A 23,335-nucleotide genomic window follows, 5' to 3' on the forward strand; every position below is an offset into this window, starting at 1 on the left:
TTTAGTGACCCAAATCCTCTTCCGTACTAGAAAACATGTTTTAATGTCTGATTAAAAATAATCAGATTGTGATGTAAACTGTATGTTTACCAAGCATTTTCATGTCTTTTCCAGAGAAAGCTGCTTTGTGACGTTTTGTGTAACAAAAACACGCAGAAATCATTTTTCAGGCCTCTGGCAACACATTTTTTTCCTTTATTCTGAGTAAGATGTGTCAACATCCAGCATGACAAAAATTGTACAAAGTTCACAATTTATAAATGAAATATCACAGCAACTTGTGATCTCACACATTTATAGCAAAATTAAAATGTCAACAAATCCATGCTGTGTAGTACAAAAATAAATCAAACTTCAGTTCCACAGAGAGCACGATAGTTTATACAAAACCCCGTCTTCGTCGATGGCCACGCAAACCAACCTCCAGATGAACCGGCTCCAATAAAATAATAAACTCTGATGAATTCACAATAATTTATATGAAAATTCAGCATTCTAAATATGTGACGACCTGTTTGTCTTCCCTTTAGATAGTCACGGACAACCTCTCAGGTTTGTTATTTATGCACCAACGAGCAGCTGGTTTGTGCTTTAAAGTCCCTTTTTCCATTTTCACTGCTAATGAGAATTAATCCAAAAACTGGTACTAGCTATTACTCTACTGAAGCGTTACTATGTTGGCAAAAAGCTGCAGACACGATGCTGTGGAGAAAGGCCAATGCAGTCATGGATGACGGGTGGTAGAGTCCTACAGGCGGACGCTGAAGTACACTACGAGACTGAGTGGGGCGGACCACGAGCACCGGTTGCGTTCGCTCTGGAAAAGGCAGATTCTGAACATGGTCGCTAACAGCTACGCTGACAGAACGGAGGGTGCGTATTCCCAGATGCTGCTGGATTGCATCGCCCCGCGAAGGTCTCCACGCTTTTGCCTCATCTTTTTAAAAATGTTTTTAAATCATTTTCATTGTTTTTTTTTAAAACCTTGAATTGATTGACTGTTTAATTCTTTGTACAGTGATTAGATATAAAGTGCTGCTGGGGGTAACTTAATCTTCCTAAAACATAGCAAAACCGAAACAACTTGAATGTTTTGTACACTTGAGAACAGCCTACAGCACGACATCGTCCTCTTGTCTGATTTCAGAGTCCCTGTTCTTCCTCTCGGTGGTGGGAATCCACGCCTGCACTGGCTCCAAGCGGTTGGTTGCTCCAGTCGTGTGCCAAAGAGGTCATCTGGAAAAAAACATTGCACGCCGCCATACGTAGGGATAATATCTTCAAGGACAAGTGCAAATAGTCTTCTGGCACATAAGTGGGGACAGTGACCCTGTAAGTCCCGCTCTCTATAAATACTCTTTACAAAAAGACCCTCGGAAACCCTCTCCTCAGGCTCTTGGGTACTGCTTTTAGTTTCTGTAAGAACATCAAAACATGGAAACGAAGGCGTCCCTGTGCAAAATCGTACAGAAAAAATGTTGAACTCAGACTTTTGCTTCTAAAACTCAATGTCCAGGTTCCCTCCTCTTTTTTAAAAAGACTTTTTGTATTAAAAGATTTGTATAAAAATCAATATTTTACATAGGATATTTTAAAAAGATTCATGTTACCCGGCTATGCTTAGAAACAGGAAATTGCATATACCCAACCTTGTTTTTTTGTATTTTTCCTCTTGCAGATTGCATCGCACACACCTCCTATAAACAAGTGATTTTTGTCATCATATTGCTGAGATATTTCAACACATAATTAAGCAAATTCAGCAGTAGAAAGGCTAAAATGTAGGTCATTGTCTTTACACGTGGTTTCTACCTCAGACTAATTTAGGATGAGCGGCGGGAACATGCACGCCACGTTCCTGCAGGAGATAATCGGCGCTGTTTGGTGCAGTAATGGGATTTCCACCATCGGGTTTCCGTGTAATGATGTTTACAATATAACTGTTCATTCATACATTCATACAGACTCCTCTTCTCCGGATTCACGTACAGCACCGACGTAAGAAAACGCCTCCCCACCCACAGCGACACATCTGTACTCTCCATCAAAACAAAAGCACAAGTGTTCCTCAAGCATTTTCAGAAAATAAAGCAATTCACAAACCAGTTCTTACTCTTAGAACGATCTACACGCAAGAAGAAGAGGACAAAGAAAGAAAAGCAAACAGGTCAAACTCATCCGCCGAGGAGAAAAATAAGCATCTTCCTTGCTTGTGTTTTTTATTTTTGTTTCACTGTTCACGGTTTTCATCTAAACGCTTCGTCGTCGAGCGATAAAAAGAACCTCCGCCATCGTCAGCTCACTGTTCAGGGGTATACACTAAAATGTGCATACATGAGCAGCTAGAAACATTACATGACGCCATGTCAGCTCATATGAAAACGTACAAAATGTGAATGTCCTCAAAAACTATTTTGCGATTTACTCCTTTTATGCTCTTCCTCAAAGCACGACCCCAAAAGAAAGAAGGAGGTTGTCTTGAGGTCTTCCTAAGCGAAACTCCTCCTATTCTCCAGGGAATTAGGATGTTTAACACTATATAAATGACTGCACCGAGCCGAGGAGGTCAAGCGGTCACTGCATGCGTCTCCGTCCGTCGGAGGAACCAAAAGCCTCCCTCCGCCGAGCCGCTACACTTGGATCCCTTGAACCGCTTGCTTGATGTTTTCCAGCAGGGCCTTGTTCTCCGCGCTCTGGTACTGGTCCTGGTTCGTGTACATGTCCGTTAGCGTGGTGACGTAGGCGTCAAAGTTCTGCTCACTTAGGGACTCCTGCAAGTCAAAGGTGTTGAGCTCAAGTCAGAACAAAGTTTAGTTCCTGTAAAACAATGTGTGCTATGGTTCCACCTGAACTGGGCTCGGCTCCCTCTGTCGGCATGAACAACGTTTTTGGGTGCGGGCTGGGCGATACGGCCTAAAATCAGTATCACCATATATCGAGGATTTCACCTGGATAACGATAAATGGACGATAACTACAGGTGTGCGCAGAAACTACAGTTGTCCACTAGATGGAGCTGTCACGTGTAAGGTGGTACAGCTTCTTAAAGCGACGTTGCCAACCTACACACGTCTTTTCTTTTTCTTATTATCAAATTTATTGACGTGGCAAAAATGATCTCGATAATAGTCAGAAAGCTTGTTGACGATAAATTTTCGATTTGTCGCCCAGCCCTACACAAAGGAGACGCTAATTCATCCTGTCAGCGGCCTCTGAGTGTGCTACCTGGTCACCCCTTAAGACATCTATGCACCCCTGTCTCTGCTGGGATCCCGTACAGGTGAGATGATTGTCTCATGCAGTGGTTCTGGTTTGGACGGCTGATTCTGATGACCAGTTTTTGCACACTTCTCGCCTACTGGTACTCACTTTGACTTAAAGTTCAAGTCCCATCATCACACTGGTGAAATGACACCCCCGCACGTGACCCATCCCCGTGGGGGAGCGGTGAGCTGCAGCAGTGGCTGCGCACGGGAACTACTTGGTGGTTTAACCCTCCAATCCACGCCCTTAAATCTGAGTGTGAAGCAGGGAGGCGCTGGGTCCAATTTTTGAAGTCTTTGGTACGACCCGGCTGGGATTTGAGCGCCGGTCCCAGGGCCGACACTCAACCAGCAGGTCACTGAGAAGTTACCTCTAGATCCAAAGAGCCGTTTCTGCTTCAGTTCCACCTAAATGAAGCTTTTTCAGAGCTGCAGCGGTTTCAGGACTCTTAATCATTTTTTATCAAAAACACAGAAGATGACCTGTACGGGAATGTTTGCTGTGTGAAGGTCCTGGAGACGACTCTGGACCTGATTTGGCGCTTTATAAATAAACTTGAGTTGAAGTGTCCTATTTTAATTGTTTGTGCTGTTTTCAGCACTTTGGACCACCTTTGCAGGTGTGGAAGCACTATATCATGAACTCACCTGTTCAGGTGACCTTCGGTTGATCCTTCATCAGTACATTCTCCTCATTCAGCTCTTTCTGCCAACTCTATCTTTCTCAGTTCCACTGATTTCACTTTTTCCATTTCCTCACATTTTTAATCACAATTTTTACTTTTTCCTTGTTTTATTTTTTTGTCCTTGAGGCACCTCTGGACACCCCCCCCCCCCCCCCCCCCCCGCCTTCGGATTGGTGGACTACAGTCTGGCGAGGTCATCAATCTGTAGGAGTCAACGTACTCTTTGCTTCTCCCAAGATCTCCCTCCCACCTGTGACTGTACAGCAGCTGAGCGCCATAGATGGCTGCTCTCGCTGGGGGAAACAGGATCCCAGCCCCCCCCCCCCCCCCCCCCCCCCGCCTTCCTATTGGAGTCTCATGTTATGTTGTGTTGTCTGAAGTCTGTTGCATTTCTGTCTGAGGTGTTTTTTTGCAGAGCAAAGCTGCCCTCCTGGTGGAGGGTAACTCGGAAGTGCCTTTTTTCCTCCACCTGAACCAATCCTCATGTAACCCTCTTATCTCTATTAAGGTAGCGCGACTCGGGTTGCGAATGACCACAGTCACCAATTCTTGTCATGTGTCTTGCCCATGTATGTCTGATCTCTCAATTGTGTGTACTGAAACTCTAATTTCCCTCTGGGATTAATAAAGTATTGATTAATTATTATCACCGTATATAAGATTTCTTCTTCTATATAAATAAAACTGATTGACTGATGAACAGATATCGTTTTCTGATGATGTAATTAGTGATTAGAAGGAATATTGACCAGTTCTGATCAACAGACATTTCTTTAATCTTGATTTAAACCCAACTGAAGACTAAAGAGCATTTTGTGGGATAAAACCTTAAAGACTGAAATCAGATCCAACAGAAAACAGGAAGTGGAACCACTGCAGCATAATTCCTCCCATCATTCATCATTTTTGTAAAAAGTCTGACGGATCTCCGTACGTATGCAGGCTGTGAGGTGTTAGTCTGCTTATGTTAAGCTCATTAATTTGTACGTTTGCATTCTGGCTTTTAAAATTCAAGACCTCACACAAACTTTCCAGAAGAAACAAAGAACCGCATTGGTATTCGGAGCATGAGAGGAGCTTCTTAAATTATTTAAGTGAGAGACTTACTTGCTGGTGCATCTGTAAGCAGCTGTTATTCCTCAGAGGAAGCTCTTTGTCTGCCAGCGGTTTCTGCAGACGGTCAGGAAAGACATTTCTTTAAGCTCAGTTTGCAAAAGGTGCTGGTGCTACGTTTAAACACTAGGTGGCAGTATTTGACAGACAGCAACGTGGAAACGGCCTCAAAATCAGAGAAAAATGCAAGTAGGACACAAGTGGAGACAATGCCAGGACTAATGATGACACAAGCAAGTGTCACAAGTCAGTTTTAATTCCTAATTTCTGTAATCTGCACTAAAGTAAACGCAAGATAAGAGAACGGCTTTCACTGAAAAGGGGATGCTGAGTCATGGTTTGATGTTTCACTTTGTCAGTGGATGATTTACTACAAAAGAGACGATGATGACAGAGTGAGGGATGAAACCAGACACAATTATCTGTGATTACAGCAAAACATCAGCGACAAAAGAGTGAAAGAAGAGGATCCGAAGCAGAGAAAAGGCTGTTTGTAAATGTCCCCGGTCCAGGTTCAGATGACAGCGACGCGGCTCGCGTCATCGTAGATAAAATCCATCCCCACAGGATAACTCCTTTAATAACGCACCTCCATCACAGCAAACAAAACCTCAACATAATGCTGCGTTTCGGCCGAGGAGCTGAACTTTCAGCTCTCGCTACAACCCTGCCCTCGTTTCACAGCTCCCCCTCAGCGTTTGGAAAGACAAGCGACGCTCTGCAGTTTGGAGTACGCATGCACACAGAGCCGTGATTAAAGAATACACAGATAGGGATGCTGTGGCTAGCTATAGCCTGCGCTCTGCTGGCCCGCCGTTCCCGCTGGCCCTTACCATGTGAGGGAGCTGGGCATTGGTTAAACTGTTAATCAGTGACTGGCCGAGGTCGGCCAGCTCATGCAGCAGAGACTCATTTTGCTGTTCAATCACCTTGTTTTCCTCCTCTATGGACTTCAAGCTGGACTCCATTGTTGTGATCTGCAGAGAGAGAGGGAGGGCAGCGCGTCATGCACCAAGGCCGAGCGGGGACGACAAGCCAACATGGAGGACAGGAAGTGACTCACCTGTGTTCTGAGTTTGATCATGTCCGTCTCCACTTGTGAATTGGACTCACTTAAATCTTTGATTTCTTCATCCAGCTGCTTGATGTCGTCGTCGTGCTCCAGCCCTGTAGAGGTCACACGGGTCAGGTTAGCAGCCTGAAGCCATTAACAAGGACACAAAACGAGCTACGTGCTGTGGTCACGTCCACTAAAGGCCACGCAGATGCAACCGTCTGAACCACAAACGACATCATCACCCTGTCACTTTCCTCTGTGAGAGGCTGAAGCCCAGGCGTCCCACGTCTGATCACTGCCAACTAAAAGCAGACTGCTGCACCAGACTGGAACCACTCGTCTCATTATTAGCCCTGAATGGCCGTTTATTTGCGACGCTGCCCACCACGCGCCATTCTGATTGGTTTATTATCTGAAATTGGAACTCTCCTCTGTAAATCATTCCACATCCTTGTTCCTGATTGGCTGCATTGTGTGTGCGTGAGTGCTGGTGGTGCTTACCATTACTGGCGCGTTGCTGCTTTATTGTTAGCATCTCCACTCCCGAGAGCCTGGCTTTCCTCATGGCGGAGGTGGCACGTGGACAACCCGACAGACTGCAGCGGCAACAAGAACCGAGCATTGTTTCATCATGGAGTGCATTTGTGGTGAGCCTGTCTAAGGATGGCGTCATCAGCAAACAACATGCTCTGTTATGATTGGCTAACGGTGTTTATCATGGGTGGAGACTGGCATCAGTTTTCTCTTTCAGTTACTGAAAAAAGCAGCAACCCAGTGTTGATCCGAGGTGTCCAAGGTGTGGCCCTCAGAGGGATTCAGACTGAAACCAAGAGCAGGAGAATGTTCTCCCTCTAGCTCTGCACACAGACTAGATGCCTCATGTTCACATGTAATCTGACTGGTAAGGCTTCCCTTATAAACGACTAATTATGGTATTAATTAACGCTGTAAGAACCATGAACAAGTCTTTATTAAGCATTAATGGAGCGTGACAACGAGAGAACCCTCAGTGGTTTAACCCTGGTACTGGTCACCAGTACGGTCACCAGTACGGTGCTGTGGTCTCGGGTAGGAAGGGGCTGTGAGTGGTTTTCTGTGGGGAGCAGCTCCAGAGCTCCTGTTTCAGGAAGAGAAGTTGGTCGTCGGAGTGGAGGGCAGAAAACGGCTCGTACTCGTTAACATGCAAACGTCTGGCCTCTGATTGGCTGACAGCAACACGACTCTTCCACTGCCTTCATTTGTTCTTGTTTCGTGGGTAAAAAGTGCAACATGGACGTTCTGCTTTCACAAACAGCAAGAGCTGGAAGGTGTTCGGCCATGTTGCTCATGCTAACGGTTAGCCTCCACTAGCCGGGATGTGCTCTGTGGTTGTCAAGGTGGGCGAGTCCATGAATGCTCATCGTAACACAGAGCTGTCTGGCTTTTCTGACTCCGCCTACTTTCTGTCACCGGCTAATTCAGGCGATGCGCTTGTGAAACTCAGCGTGACGGATCGTACGAGAATCACAAGGTTCTCATTCCAGCTGACCTTTAAACTCATGAATGAGAAATGATGAACCCATAAAGTGTTTATTAGCCTTTAATAAGGGAAGCCTTGTGGCGGTGGCGGATGAGTAAAGCCCCGCCCCTTAACCGGAGGGTTGCAGCTTCCTCTTTAATGAGGCAAACATATAAAACCATTTTTGCAACTTATGGAGGTTTAGGGAATCGTTCTCTGTACTTTTGTTTAAACGCTGTCCAGCGACGTCTCCATGACCCACCTTCGATGGGTCAGGAAGCTGCCGCTGACGTGCCCCGAGCCATCGCAGCCTGGCGTCGGGCAGGACATTCCCTCCGTCTTCCCGGACTTCCATGTGAACTGAATACCGTTGAGGTAGCCGTCCTTTTGTCTTTTGGCTGCGATGGGACATCCCGATGCACTTCTGTGGGACGCATATTTCCCCGTCACGTGTCCCTGACCATCACAGCCGGGGACTGGACACCTGGCCAGAGAGGAGGAAGGACGCTCGTCTCAGTATTTCTTTAGAGGCATCTCGGCCACAGACTCCTTAAAACACTGAATACCTCCAGGGCTAAGTACATTTTCCTGTTTCTCTCCCTTTTATTTTGCTTTAATTGGTAAAAAACATGATTTACATCAGCTGCCTCGGTGGTGTCAGAACGCTGGCAGTGCACAAACATCAGCCGCCAGCTGCTGTGAACGCATGAATCTGATTGGTGAATAAAAGCTCCCTGGTTATCGTCCCCTTCTATTGCTTTTTGTGCATTAATAAATAGTATCTGAGAGACTTTATTTGACTATTTCCCCAGAAACAATCCCCTCTCTAGACGTTTTATCATATTTAAACACGCTGAAGTCACCTGAGTAAACGACCTGGTGAGAACAGCAATCATACGTTCACCACTCCATTGATGTTTGGATCAATAAGCAATTTTAGAAGATGAATCCTACCTCAGCTGAATGCAGGGATTAACATCTTAATCCCTAAAGTTTCCCCTTGCATTTGCTTAAAGAAATCATTACATGTCTTATGAAAGTGTTGGTGGAGAGACGCCCGGCGCCGTTCTGCAGCATGACGACTAAAACATAAACACTACTCGTGTGGTTTCGTACGATCCGATGATATAAAAGTGAAGAATGAATTAGTTGAAGAAAATGTGTTTGGACCGTCTCAACATCATCTCTAAATAAGTATGAAGCCTCGTGTAATAAACATGGAACTATCATGAAACGCTCCTGTTAATTTTATGCAGCTAATTTGTAAAACTCTAAATTCCAGCATATCGAGCGTAATATTCTAATCCCGAAGCACGTTTTAAAGCCAGAATGAGTTTTATTTGATGTTTTTAAGCCCAATTAAACTAAACAAGGAACAGAAAAATAAGTTCAGTTCTCCGCTTTGAGAGAGAATCACCTGGAGCCAATGCTGACGCATTTATGTTCATTCTTGTGTTAAATAAACTAATAAATAAATGTTATTTACTTTAACTTCCTGTTTTACTCTCGTCATCCACCGCAGCCCCTCAGCGTTCAGCGGGACCCTGCGTCGGCTCAAGTTGGGATCTCCGTCCCGAGGAGGAAGGATACGGACTAAAAGCTGGAGCTGATCATTTTGTGCATAACTACAACATCGTCCCACGAGTTCTTGATGCCGTTTGCAGCGTTTAGAAAGTTCTCCTGATTTGAACACGCTGTCCTGGCAGTCTACTCAGGATCCAGCAGAACGACATGCTCGAGAATGTTGTTTGTGCTCTGCACCACCAGAGAAATCAATGCAGCTGCAGGGCTGAGGCCACAGAAGCCCATTGTGGGATTTAGGCAGAGTCAATCAATCTCTCTCTGCCTCTATCTTCTGCTCTCCCTCTACCTACGTGTGAGTTCACCAGAGACTGCAGAACCACCTCCCTCTAAACTGCTACAGCCTTGCACGTCTGAAGTTCCTCCTGCACCTTCAGACCGAAGCTTCACACTCTTGGCACATTCGTCTAGTCAGGGCTGGTTTATTCCCGCTTACAGGGACGCAAGTCAAACTCCGCAACACGCACTGACTGCACAAAACATGGCAGGACTGATTCCAAATTGCACGTTTTAAAACAGGAAATGAAAGGTCATATGTCACACGCGGCAAACAGGGAGGAGTGCTAGTCGCAGACGGAGGCTGCAGCTGTGGGCTTTCACAGCCGGGCCGAAGACTGATGATGTGTGTCTGGACCGCACCTGATGGGCTCCTGGTCCTCTTTATTCTCTTTACTGTGGATGATCTTTATCCCGCTTTTCCTGGCCCGCGGACAACCTGAAAGACTGCAGATAAACCACAGAGAAGCAAAGCTGAAGAGCACAGGTCGTTACGGAGCGTGGGGTGGACGGTTTGAGTCTCCTCGGTTGGAGCGGTACCTTCTGTGTGAGGCGTAGTTGCCAGTGATGTGTCCCGAACCGTCGCATCCCGGTGTCGGGCACCTGGGGCAGAAAATACCAAAACTACTCAGAGCATGGAGCAGACCTGAGGCGTCCTGATGAGGATCGTGTATAAAGTTACCGTCTTTCCACGCTGGCTATAATAACCCAGATATAAAACACATCAGAGCAACTGCTGCTTTTCTTGGCTTTGGCGATGAAGTTAGCAAAGAAAAACATCCAATTCATCTCAGCATCTCACTGCATCAATGAGATCTCCTGCTAAATTACCTTTGTGGCATAAAATATTCATTAAAGGAGCCATTTTATGCTCATTTGAAGGATAAAAAGTTCATTTTAGAGATGATTTAAACGGTTTTCTGATATTTAAAGAAAGACTAGGCAGTTTAGGCTTGATTTTAGCGCCCCCTACTGTTCATTTACTAAAGCCAAAAGCTGTGCATTTGCCTTTTTAACACCTTAATCTAACAGCTGAAATGTCTCCCAGCCTTTATTAGTGTCTACAGGAGCGATTCATCACTAAATTAAACAAATCAGCTGCGTTCCTGATCTAAAACATGCAGGAAACGTGTTGGAAGCAGGCTGCAGCACCAGGTATGTCAGGCCAGACCAGCAACTCTGAAGTTGCAAGTGCAACATCCTGGCCACAGGGGGACATAGGGGCTGGTGGGGCTTTCATTAACCCTGTAAAGAGTCATTTTAGCACAAACTGGCTCAAGAAAATGATTTAAAATATGAAAAAGTGGCAAAGTATCCCTTTAAATACCACATTAATGACATTTATCTGATGATTTTCTGCCTAAAATACTTTTTTAGTACTTTTAAAGAAACTTCTCCCACAGAAAAGGAGCGTCACCGTGCTTTAGCTTGCTGTTTTGGCCAAATTGGTCAGAGGAGAAACAAACTGGACAAGAACAAAAGAGACAAACCTGCTTTGGATTCTGCTTTCCTGCACTACGAAATGAAGACATTTGGGGGAATGGAAACAAAAAACATCACATGCAACCTCTAGCTGGGCTCCGTGAAACAAGTGAAAAGTGTTGCAGCTCCTTTTGTTAGCATAATATTTCAGAATAAAGGGGAAAATCTCTAAATTACAGCATTCTGATTCATTTTGCACAAAGACAAAATCATCTTTTAGGTGAACTTCTTTAAAAAGACGGGAGCTGGACCAGTGGTCGGGTTTCTGTTTTCAGCTGCTGATTAACATTTATTTGTGCTTTAATCAGGGCAGTGAGCGAGGCACCGGGACGATGTGGTCATGCAGGGACCTGCCATCCACAGCTCCACTGGCAGCAGAACCATCGGTGCTGTTACTGTTGGCTTTAGCTGTTTCGTGTTGATGGTTTTAAAAATGCACAAAAATAAAACATGCACGTTTAAGCTTCTCTCTGCGCACAGCTGTGCACGACCGGTTCTTATGCAAGGCACACACACATTTACAGTTAATCATTTCAAAACCTTACTTGAGCTCTTGTGCGTTGTTGGCCAGCATGCTCCGAATGCTTTTATCGGCTAAAGGACAACCTGAGAGGCTGAAAAATACACCAGCGAAACATTAACTACCACAAAAAAGAACAATTAAAAAGACACTCCAACCACTCAGAACACTCAGCACACGCGCATAAATAAAATATCAACCAGCAAATGTAAGAAAGCCATGATGCAAGTGCAGGGAGCTGATTTAAAGATGCGAACCCTCTGAGTATCTAACAGAACAGAAACGGGAACTTTTAGTGCTTCTGCGCCGGCGTCATTCAGGGCTGACGGAATATTTTGCACCTGAAAACTTGGTTGGAATTGAAAGATTGTACACAGGAAGTCTGGAGTCTGACATCGTTCGATGCTCGCAGACTTAACTCATACTGCAGCACTCAGCACTTCCTGCTCTGAATGGTAAACGCACCGTCTGCACCGGACTGTGAGAAGGGCCCAGAGGACTGAATAACATCGGCTTAGGGGGCTTTGCAAACGGCCCGTCGAGAAATAACTTTATCCAGGGGTTCAGCTGAAAAATCAGCATGTGTCCAATCCTTAATTAATTTCCTCTTCTTCTGCGTGCCAACCGCCAAAGGGCTGACCAGCAGGAGAGACCCTGCCTGCAGATGTTCGACAGCATCGTCGAGGTAAGCTGAAAACAATAAAGGAAAACAGAATCCACCAGGAGAAAAGGAAGTCACACCTTCGATGTGAGGCGAAATTGCTCGTCAAGTGACCACTTCCATCACACCCCGGTGTGGGACATCTGCCACCGGAAAGATAGACAGATTTATAAGCCCAAAGGGAAGGAGAAGAAAATGGGAAAACTTACAGGGAAAAGGGGAAATTTTCCTTTTTTTTCCTGTTGTTGGTTTTCATTGTTTCCAGTTTAGCTTCACTGTCTGTGATTAATTCCTGCAATCGGCGACATGGAATGATAGCGACCACTTAGGATGTTTGAAAGCTGATAAATAAAAGTCACATGGCGAGCCAGCAGCACAGGGTGGGAGAGGGAGGGAGGGGTGCTTTGCTGAGGGTAACTGGAGTGAAGGATGATGAAGGAAGGAAGAAGCTGAGCCAGAGTGGGTTCTTACGTTATCAGGTCCTTCTTACTCTCCTTGCACTGGGCGTACTTGGGCTTGGGGCTGGGCATGTTAACATCCGCGGTGTAGGATCGATCGTCCAGGAGGTCATGGAAGGGGTCCAGGTCATCGGGCTGGAGAGAGACGAAAACGAGAGAGGAAGCACCGTTTGTAAGACTGGTATAAAAACCCTGCTCCTGCCTCCTTCCTTACCTCATTCTCTATCCCCCACCACACACACACACACACACACACACACACACACACACACGCGTGCACACACACACACGTAGGCACGCACACACACGCACGCACGCGTGCACACACTCACATGCACGCACACACACAAACACACGCGCACACACACACACACACACACACACACGTGGGCGCACACACACACGCACGCACGCGTGCACACACTCACATGCACGCACACACACAAACACACGCGCACACACACACACACACACACGTAGGCACGCACGCACACACACACACATGCACGCATACACACGCACACGTAGGCACGCACGCACACACACACACACATGCACGCATACACACGCACACGTAGGCACGCACGCACACACACACACGTAGGCACACACGCACACACACACGTAAGCACGCACGCACACACACACACATGCACGCATACACACGCACACGTAGGCACGCACGCACACACACACACACGTAGGCACGCACGCACACACACACACGTAGGCACGCACGCACACGTAGCCACGCACACACACGCGCACATACACACGCACACTCACACACACATGCACACGTAGGCACGCACGCACACTTCCACACACGCATGCACACACACACACACGCATACACACACATACACACACATCCACGCACACACACATGCACACACACGCACACACACACACATGCTCAGGTTACAGAATGGTGTCAGTGTGAATGCAAACTGGTGAGCCAGTCTGTCTTCTCAGCCTAACAGAGACAGAAACTGGAAGACTCGACAGGAAATAACACAGAATGAATGAAGTGTGCAGGCTGGCTGGAGATTTCATACATGTTCACAGTGTCTGTAGGTATGAAGCATTCAGGGAGTTGGCCGGATGCTCGGAGGCAGCCAGACACTAGATGGCACTGTGGCGTGGTGTCAGAGCGGTGCTGGTGGACCTGGGCTTTGTCTGCAGTGCATGCAACCAGGGCACGACGGCAGCAGATGCAAATCCTTTTTTCCCTCCTTTTTGCTCCATGTGCTACAGTGAGGGTACAGTAATGCCCATGAAGAGAGAAGTCCAAACGCATCCCAAATCACCCAGCTGTCTCAGACGGTGGGATGCTGCCAGCCGCTTTCCCAATTAGCAGCAGACTTGAAGGAGATCGACACGAGCATGCATACATGGAGACACGGAGCACAAAGTAGGCTGAGACGACTCTCACAAACACAAGCACACCCTCCCAGAGAGACGTGGGTACAGTCACACTCTTATGAATATTCACACACAGCAAAAGAGGCAAATGCGCTGCACGTGCACACGCCCATGCACTCTGACAGGCGGGCCCAGCAGTGGTGCATTGATTTCCAGCGGTTCTTTGATGAGATGAGCTATTCCGATCCCCTCCCAAGGTGCTACTTTGCATAATTCATTTTAGAGAAGAGCGAAATGTAAAAAAACCTGAAAGCTAGCATGCTGGGGGGGGGGGGGGGGGCACAACAGAGCTCTGTGCATGGCAACGCTGACACCAGTTAACATGCAGATTCATTAGGTTTTCCTGAAAAAATCCCTAAAATGACTTTCTAATGATCCCAAACATTCCGGCGAGTCAGACGGGAAAGTGAGATTCCTAGATGCTAATGCTAATGTTTGACTACGAAACTCCGCGTTGAATCACTGGCTGGAGGGAGATAAGACTCTGAGCAGACGTTAGAGTCTATCAGCCTCCGAAGCAGCAACCGCCGCCCTTTAATTATCATCAACACCAAGGCTGTTTGCTGCTCGAAACCTCGTCTATTCTCCTCTCCATCGCTGGTTTTTGTTTGTCTCCTCACACTGTCAGCGTTTGGAGGAGATAATGGATTTGTGATGCATGAGGCGAAGATGAGTAGCGTCCCTTAAATTAATTTCAGCATAAATTGTGCAACATTTAAACAGAATATTAATTTAAAGGAAACACAGCCACAGACATGTTCCCATCTTTACCTCTTTATCGTCCTCATCTATGTGTTTGATCTTGGTGTAGTCGACAGGCAGGTCCCAGCAGTCTGCAGCGTCCCCCATGCCATAGCAGCGGGAGCCCAGTAGTGCAGCTTGCCTCTGTGGGGACATGGGCTCTAGCGGGGTGAGCACCGAGTCCCCCGCGCCGCCGCCACACAGACTCTTGCTCATACTCAGGTCCAACGTACCGTTTTCATCAACATCGAGACCAGGACTCTGGAAGGTGTGCGTGTGTGATTGAGTATGGTCAGAGGGAGACGTTGGGTTGGTCAGATGATTATGAGGTAGGATGGAGGGAGAGGGTACACACAACGTAAGGAAACGGGAACGGAGAGAAGGGGATAAAAGACAGAGAAGTGTCCTGATTACAGATCCGTCAAGTCAAGCATGAACATCTCTTCTTGGATGGGCAAACTGATGCGTGTTAGGTCGAAGGGATGCTAGCAGCTTTGCTTGATTTTAGCACCCCCTAGTGTCCGTTATTAATTATCTGTGGTCAAAGCGAAAGTGAAACCTATCTCGTCGCTGTGCGTTCATCTCTTTAACACCTTCATCTACCTGCTGAAATGTCTCCTCAACCTTCATTAGTGCCTGTAGGAGCGGCTAATCACAAACTCAAACACTGCAGCTGTGCTGCTGATCTACATCACCAGAAATGAGCTAGAAGCGGAGTGCAGCGCCAGGTATGTCAGTTGCAAATGTGGTATTCTGGCCACAGAGGGCAGCGGGGGTCTCAGGGAGTGCCCAGCAGTGGTATCCAGAAGGCTTAGTGGTTTCTCTGCTCCAACACACTCGATTCAGTGTTTGAATCACCAGTGCAGCAGCTCACCAGGCTCTGCAGAAGTCTGTTGATCACCTGCTGATTGGAACAGGTGTGATGAAGCAGAGTTAAAACTAAAACCTGCTGGTTGCCGACCCTCCAGGGCCAGGATTGGGCACCCCTGATGTAAAGGGTCATTCTAGTACACACTGGCTCAAGAAAATGGCTTTAAAATGTGAAAAAGTTGCATCGTATCCCTTTAAAGTATATAAAAGCCTTCCTATTTTCTTATAAGATCAGGAACAGTTACAGATTACAGTTTGGATATCTGAGGCCACAGTCCATCTTGTTTTTGCCCAAATCTGTCTCGGAAGAAACATCAGACAGTCGCGGTGTAGAGGACCAACGTTGCTCCTGAGAGAGTCGAAAGGACAGGAGGTTCATCAGTTCTCAAGGACGAGTGCATCCTCCCTCGCTCTTCCTCTCCACTTCCATGCCTGTGTGTGCGTGTGTGTGTGTGTGTGTGTGCGTGCGTGCGTGCATGTGTGTGTGTGTGTGTGTGTGTGTGTGTGTGTGTGCGTGTGTGTGTGAACCTAATGTAAGTGGACATCACAGGGGGTGCGGGAGGAAGGTTAGGGGTGGGGTTGGGAGCTACACTGCTGCAAACCCAAAAATAGACGCTGAAACATCGAGGGCCACATTCACACGACTGTCTGCACGAGTGTTTCTGGCTCTTTTCTGCTCGACTTGACATGATTCAACCAAAATCAGGAATATCTCTTCATGTTCTTGATGCTCTGGGCAGCTTCTGTTTGGAGAGTTGAGGAGAATTTTTGAATTTGGGCCCAATCAGGACATCTTTACCTGGAACCTAGACCCGCTCAAACCAGGTGCTTTAGACTAGGTTCTAGTTGGAGAAGTGGGGGTGGGGGTGGGGGTGGGGGGGTGGGGGGGAGTGCAAGAATTTGAGCCTCACTCATTAATATTCATGATGATTTTTGCCTCTGATTGGTTAATAATAACATCTCTTTTGCTTCGTCTGGGTTCCGCCATGTTGTGGAGTTGCTAATGCTAACAGTTAGCTTTGACGTGCAGATCGGCGCTCTGCTCTCTCCATGATGCTAAATCAACACAGCCCTCCACGGTCGTGAGCCCAGATGGGCGGGTCGGCGAATGCTAATTTGACCACGTGACGGCTGACCGGCTTTTTTGGACACGATTGTTTTCCGGTTAATTTTTCTTCAGCGTCCGATTCAGGGGAAGGGTTGGAAACTATTTTCACGCTCAGCATGCGTGTGCACGTGTTAAACGTTACTCAGTGAACCTGAACCTGAAGTACCTCTGTGCTCTGACTGCTGCCTGTTGCAGGTAAGACACTGACCACTATTACAGCTGATGATGATGATGATGATGCATGGTTTTAGTCCCCCCTCTTGTCTCTGCCTCCCTCTGCCCTCCCCTCCATTTTTTCCTTACTTCCTTGCTTTCATCTTTAGGAGCAGGAAAGCCCACTTCACTGCTGATTCCAGCCGACAGAGTCCCCAGGGGAGGAATCTCCTGGTGTCTAAAGCCAAACCTCCATGACGCACTCTGACTCAAACGCACGAGCTGACAGATTTAAAACCGGACATGGATTCTGAAAGGGCTCAGACATAAAAGCATCAGCTGTAGGCAAACAGACAAACAGTATTAATGATGAAATGCATGAATAAAAAAAACGGTTCATTAAGGATGCAGAAAGAGGATGCTGGATGCCAAAGGTACAAAGATCGCTCGTTAATACCAAAAGGAGCCTTTTAGCTCCCGATTGCAAAGCTATTCAGCGAGTAACGACACTCGAGCCTGAAAACAAGGGAGTGATGCAGAGGACAAGCAGAAAACGAGTAAAGGACTGTGAGGGCGAAAGAGCGTGTTGGATAAAGGTCACGGTGCTGCAGAGATCCAGCAGCTCTCGCCTCGTCGTGTGCTGCCCGCTCTGATCTTGTTCTTGCTGATTGGCTCGGTGACCCCTTCTCCTCGTTAGACGTTTTTTTCTTTGTCTGAATAACGCGGAACACCCCTTCGTATGCTAGGCCTCCTCCCTTCTTATTATAGACCACTTATTCTCAATCTAGCCTTCTAGTAATCCCTGACCCCAGTTGCCATGGTAACGCCTGGTCTGAACACAGCTGTGCCGTTAGAGGTCACAGCTAATATCTGTCACATTTCACTAGTTAAAGCAAATCCATCGCATCACACATTATTTAGACTTTTTTCATGTAAAAGTCATTTTTGGTGCAGTCTGACATCACATGGGACCACGCAAGTCACAATTTGGCAGATTTTGTCTTGAAAATCCAAATTTACTGGAAGTTGGTGTTAAAGGGACATTATGGAAGTCTGACAGCCAAAACATGTATAGAAATAATAAATGTCTTCTTCATACATTCTCCTGCAATGCCCTGGTCCTGTAGAATGAGCCCTGGCATGTTTACTGGGATTGCCTGTTTTTCTGTAAAATCACAGAAAAAGAGAGATGCTCGGGTCGAGCAGGCTGCTTCATGCGCGTTCACGCTCAGGCATCGCCCGTAGCATTTGCTATCCGTAGCTTTAGCAGCAGAGAGAGAGGCAGTGCCACTTTGTCGCTGTTCCTAACGCCTAGTGACAAAGCTAGCTACATTTCTGAGGACCCTAGCTACTTTCTGTAGAACTTTCTTCTAGATATTTCCTGCTAATTAGCAACAAAATAGCCATTTTCACTCCGAACCGTTCTTTGGTTTGACGTTGTTTCAGCTGTCATCAACGATATAAATGTTACAGATACAAAAGACATCACTGGCGCTTTAGCTCATCTAGTAAGATGTCTGACTCTCATGCAGAAGACCTGGGTTTGATTCTGGATGTGAACATAGTTTATTTAGAGTTTCTTTTTTACATTAATGGTATATTTTTTTACAGTAAGATGCCCAAATTTTTATTTGAGACTCGCCGAACGGCATTGAATTCACAGATAAAAAAGATGTGGGTTCAACTTTCATTTTGGAACAATTTTTCAAGCAAGGGAAGGGAATGATCTGAGCATGCAGGAGGACTGACCCATCATAAACCTTTGTCGGCTGTGCTGAAGAGAAAGGTACAGAACCACATTAATTAATTAGCTGCGCGTTCTCCTGTCATCTGTCCTCCCCACACACACACACACGGGACTGTCTCAGCTGTTATTTTCGTTAAGGAGTGTGCACGTACAGCATGCGCGCCTCGTGCACGAGCCTTCTATTGAAGCTGCCCTTACACTTTTGGCCTGAGGGGGCGATCGCGAGCATAAAAATTCAAAACTCCGTAAAGTCCCTTTAAAGCTAAATCAATAAATAAGTGCTTGGCTGCAGACATGAAATCATGTTTAAAACGTCTGCAGAAGAAGATCTTTTCCTTCCACCCATGACACGACGTCCCGGTCGAGTTTTACCTCTGGAAATAAAAAAAAAGAACATTTTCTGTTTTGTGTTTGGTCAGCTGACGCGATGCTTTTAAATGTGGAACGGTATTCCCACGATGCATTGAAGCACATGATAACTATCATATTTTCTTTATGCATGTCATTTATCAAGTGTTTATTATTTTTCACGACGTCTGGCTCTTTGTTCTGAATCTTCGTCGGTTTTTAGTTTTGAGATTTGAACTCAGAACATTTCTCAGCGTTGATCTGCTGAAACAAATTTTGCCCAATGAGCTGAAATAACAAAACACAATTTATTCATCTCCTTATGTTTAATTTCTGACTAGTCTTGATATTTTGACTCTAAAATCTATTATTTCTAGGCTGAAGGATCGTGCAGCAACGATGAGTTCACCAACCAGAAACCTTTGTGGAACGGCAACGATGCTTATTATTTTATTTAGTATTAATATCTTGTATTAAATTATAACCCTAATGAATAAATTATTAAAAGTAGAAAATGTTAAAATCTTCATTGCATTTTTAAAAGCCGAACATATTAAACTCACTATAAATACATTAAACAACCCAACACTGACAAAGATCAAGGGTCATTCCTCAAAAATAGATTATTCATTTATTTATTCCAGAATTTATTCTGGATCCGTTTTTTTCTTGTGTTAATTTTAAACTCAAACTCAACATCATGTAAATGGTCTGTATTCGATATAGCAGCTTCTGGAGTCCTGGAACCCCCCAAGGCGCTTTACAACAACGTCATCCACCCATTCACACCCTGGTGGTGATGAGCTCCACTAACAGAGGCGAGGCGAGGCTTGCCACACTCAGGCACCACCGGCCCCTCCGACCACCAGCAGCGAGGTGGGTGAAGTGTCTTGCCCAAGGACACAACGACAGCAACAGGCCGAGCGAGGCTCGAACCTGCAACCTTCCCATTACGGGGCAAGCACGTGTGCCACCGTCGCCCCCGATCTCATGTAAATGCTCTTCAGCCTGGTCTGATGCGTTTTCGTGGACAGGATGCAACCCTCTGTGGTGATGTGTGCAGAAATAAAGTCTAACCTAAATAAAGTCAAATCTAACTAAAGTCTAACCTAAATAAAGTCTAATCTAAATAAAGTCTAATCTAACTAAAGTCAAATCTAACTAAAGTCTAATCTAAATAAAGTCTAATCTAAATAAAGTCTAATCTAAATAAAGTCTAATCTAACTAAAGTCTAATCTAAATAAAGTCTAATCTAAATAAAGTCTAATCTAAATAAAGTCTAATCTAAATAAAGTCTAATCTAAATAAAGTCAAATATAATTAGTTTGAAGCAGTTTTTCTTTATTTGACCACCACTTAAGTTTCCTCCCGGCATGTTTTAGGTAATTTCCTGCTCCAACAACTGGTTGAAATCGAAGGGCTTTTAACAGGTTTGTATCAAACTTGATGACTAGCTGCTGAGGTAATTGCTTTGAGTCAGGAGTGTGTTAATCAGCGGCGCAGGGCGATGGGACCGAGGGGTCAGCGGCAACAAAAGGCTCCTGCAGAAATCAACGTTCTTTCATTCAAGCTGGCAACTAGTAAGTCTGATTTAGAGGGAGAGAGAGAGAGAGAGAGAGAGAGGGGGGGGGGGGGAGAGAGATAGAGAGAGAGAAAGAGACAGAGAGAGAGAGAGGGGGAGAGAGAGAGAGAGAGAGAGAGATAGAGAGAGAGAGAGAGAGAGAGAGAGGGGGAGAGAGAGAGAGATAGAGAGAGAGAAAGAGACAGAGAGAGATAGAGAGAGAGAGAGAGAGAGAGAGAGAGAGAGAGAGAGAGAGAGAGGGGGAGAGAGAGAGAGAGAGAGAGATAGAGAGAGAGAAAGAGACAGAGAGAGATAGAGAGAGAGAGAGAGAGAGAGAGAGAGAGAGAGAGGCGGACAGATGATGTAAAAGAAAAAAGTAGGAAGACTCTTTTAGGAGGTTTCATTCAGAGTCAGAGGAACTCGGCATGAGCCACGAGCTGAGGTGTTGAGATGAAAGCACGGAAGAAAAAACTCCTCTGAAGTCTCTCCTCCTCTTTTCCTGACAGCTTCCTGCTCGCCTCATCCCACAGCAGCAGGGGACGAGGGGAGGGGGACAGACGGTGAAAGGAGGTGAAACCAGAGAAGTCCTGACTGCCCCGCCGACTTCACTCTGCCCCACTCTCTTGTTGGGAACAAGTTGCTTTGGGCTGTTTTCCGTCCCTCTGCTCCTCCTTGACTTTATTAGCGCGTCTCTGTCCTCTCCCCTCTACCGTGACATTTAGAAATCTTCCTTTTTATCCTCTCGCTCTCTCCTCCCAGTCCGCCCTCGCTCTGATTCTCCTGCAGTCTCCTCTGTCAACATTAAGCCAACATTACACCTCCACCCGCCGTGCGCTCCTTCTCTGGCCTCCATTTACCGGCTTAGCATCTGGCCACAGATAATACAGAAGCGCTGTCACCTTATCTCCTCAGAAGTGACACGCCGGACTCACGCCGTGTCATACGGCACTTCGTCTGGCTCCTATCTGATTCCCAGACGGAAAATAAAGAAAGTGCCTCGCTGAGCCCCGAGTGTACGCCACTGCTCTGGGTCGGTCACGTGCGTTAGTGTCAGTGTGGTTCTGCACGTCTGAAATCTCGTTATCTTTGTCAGTTTTCACTGCCAGCATTAGTATGATGAAGGAAACTAAGGCGTACGCTTTCAGTGGATTTTCTTTTTTAGGCGTCTACTCAGCAGGAGGCCACAGTCTGCATTCATCTAATCATCTGGTTTGTCTATGAGGTTCAAAATCGTGACACGGTGGATTTTCTGCAGGGTAAAGTGCTTTGGAGTCCTCTGACGCTGACAGGTGTGATACAAGTGCCAATCCTACTCATTTAAATCCATCAGATTACAATTTCATCCCAAAATTTAACTGACTCAAGAAATTCATATTTATAAATGTGCCTTCATAAAAAGTTGCCTTGTTAAAGGTGCACGAAGTAAGAACGACACCCGGTGGTTGAATGTGGGTACTGCAGTCATCAAAACAAACAAGTCCGCTCTGAGCTAACTGCTGCCGGTGCGGATCGGCACCAGAAGGTCCTAGATGCCAAGACGGGTCATGCACAGGAAGTTCTCGAGTAGATACACTGTAAAAAAGTAGTTGGTCATTGAAAAAGTAGCTTGAGATGTTTTTAGGGCTGCCTATTTGTTTCTAATTCACTGTTAGTATTGTTAGCTCATGTTAGCCTCAGGCTGCTTTACCCAATCGTAGAGTAGCTCTTGGGTCGCTCTTTTACTAACATTCTGGCCCCAACGCTGCTTCCTTTTGCCAGCATATGATTGGCTCTGGAACCAGGAAGCACGGTGGTGAGACAGGTGGTAAACAAAGACCGCGTCCCTTTTCGACCGAGTCAAAAAGAGGCAACCTGACAACGCCCAACCTGCTGAGAAGGAAATCTGTTTCACTGTAAGCTTCCTTCCAACGTGATCGAGACGTCAGCCCAGGGTGATCGGTTAGGTTTGTCGTTGGGCCAAAGTGTCACGAGGCATTTCCAGTGGGCCGCTCGTTTCCCTGTACTCCCTCTCTTGTACCACCGTCTTTCCTTTCTAGCCAGCATCCATGTTGTAGCTTTCTGCTGCAAGGTGCAGGTCAAGGTGAAAATCACACAGCTTCACCGGTGGTTTGGAGTCAGAATCCAGCCCCAGCGCCCGGTGGATGTTAGCCGGAGCTGCGAGTCGTCTGGAAGTGCACGTTGTGTCCTGAGAAAATGACGTAACAGACGAAGCACGTGGCTTTCCGTCCATTTTCTATTTTCACTGACAACCTCACGTCTCTTTTTTGGACGCGACTTGTTTTCCCAAGAAACCGCTGTAAACGGCAGCGCTGCACGCCGTAAAATGTTGCACAGTGTCGCAAACTCTCGTGCTTACCGTTAGGTCGCAGCTATTAAATAGCTTACAACGAGGTAGGCGGGCAATGGGCCGGTCCAAAATGACCGACGGGCCGGTTCTGGCTGCAGGGATTGTTGATGGGATTTTAAACCGATTGTGTTTGATCATCATAACGCTACTTCCTGTTGATGATACACACAAAATAAAAATAACATGTCTGAGCGACCATGGACGTAATTTCACTTTAGAAGTGGGGGGGGACATGGGGGGGGGGTATCTTTACAGTATGCTCTAATGGGAAACAGGCTTCAACACAAACGGTTGTTTTCTGCTTGGTCCTAGAGCTCAACCAGTGTCAGTTTAATATAGCGTGATATTGTTTTTGGGTGGTAAAAAGTGCAGGGGTCAAAACTTGACTTTGGAAAAAGTGTGGGGGACATGTCCCCCCTGTCCCCCCCCCCCCCAAAAAA

General features: G+C 46.3%; 1 protein-coding gene across 9 annotated transcripts in view; it reads right to left on the minus strand.

The window, feature by feature from the left end:
- Nucleotides 1-162: 162 nt before the first annotated feature.
- Nucleotides 163-23,335, minus strand: part of myt1lb (myelin transcription factor 1-like, b) — a 123,921-nt gene continuing 100,748 nt past the window's right edge. For 5 of the 9 annotated variants that reach the window (XM_054741951.2, XM_054741948.2, XM_054741953.2 and 2 more), the window contains 12 exons: nt 14,791-15,021; nt 12,608-12,729; nt 12,217-12,279; nt 11,501-11,569; nt 10,014-10,076; nt 9,837-9,920; nt 7,879-8,100; nt 6,620-6,714; nt 6,125-6,228; nt 5,991-6,038; nt 5,056-5,118; nt 163-2,771 (listed from right to left, as the gene is read on the minus strand). In XM_054741951.2, the coding sequence (XP_054597926.2) occupies nt 2,631-2,771; nt 5,056-5,118; nt 5,991-6,038; nt 6,125-6,228; nt 6,620-6,714; nt 7,879-8,100; nt 9,837-9,920; nt 10,014-10,076; nt 11,501-11,569; nt 12,217-12,279; nt 12,608-12,729; nt 14,791-15,021 (1,305 nt within the window). In that variant the 3' untranslated portion in view covers nt 163-2,630. The remainder of the gene's footprint in view (nt 2,772-5,055; nt 5,119-5,990; nt 6,039-6,124; nt 6,229-6,619; nt 6,715-7,878; nt 8,101-9,836; nt 9,921-10,013; nt 10,077-11,500; nt 11,570-12,216; nt 12,280-12,607; nt 12,730-14,790; nt 15,022-23,335) is intronic. The other 4 variants (XM_054741952.2, XM_054741954.2, XM_015969130.3 and 1 more) reach the window with 4 other exon arrangements.

This window comes from Nothobranchius furzeri, chromosome 18, assembly GCF_043380555.1.
Source record: "Nothobranchius furzeri strain GRZ-AD chromosome 18, NfurGRZ-RIMD1, whole genome shotgun sequence".
Lineage (NCBI taxonomy): Eukaryota > Metazoa > Chordata > Actinopteri > Cyprinodontiformes > Nothobranchiidae > Nothobranchius > Nothobranchius furzeri.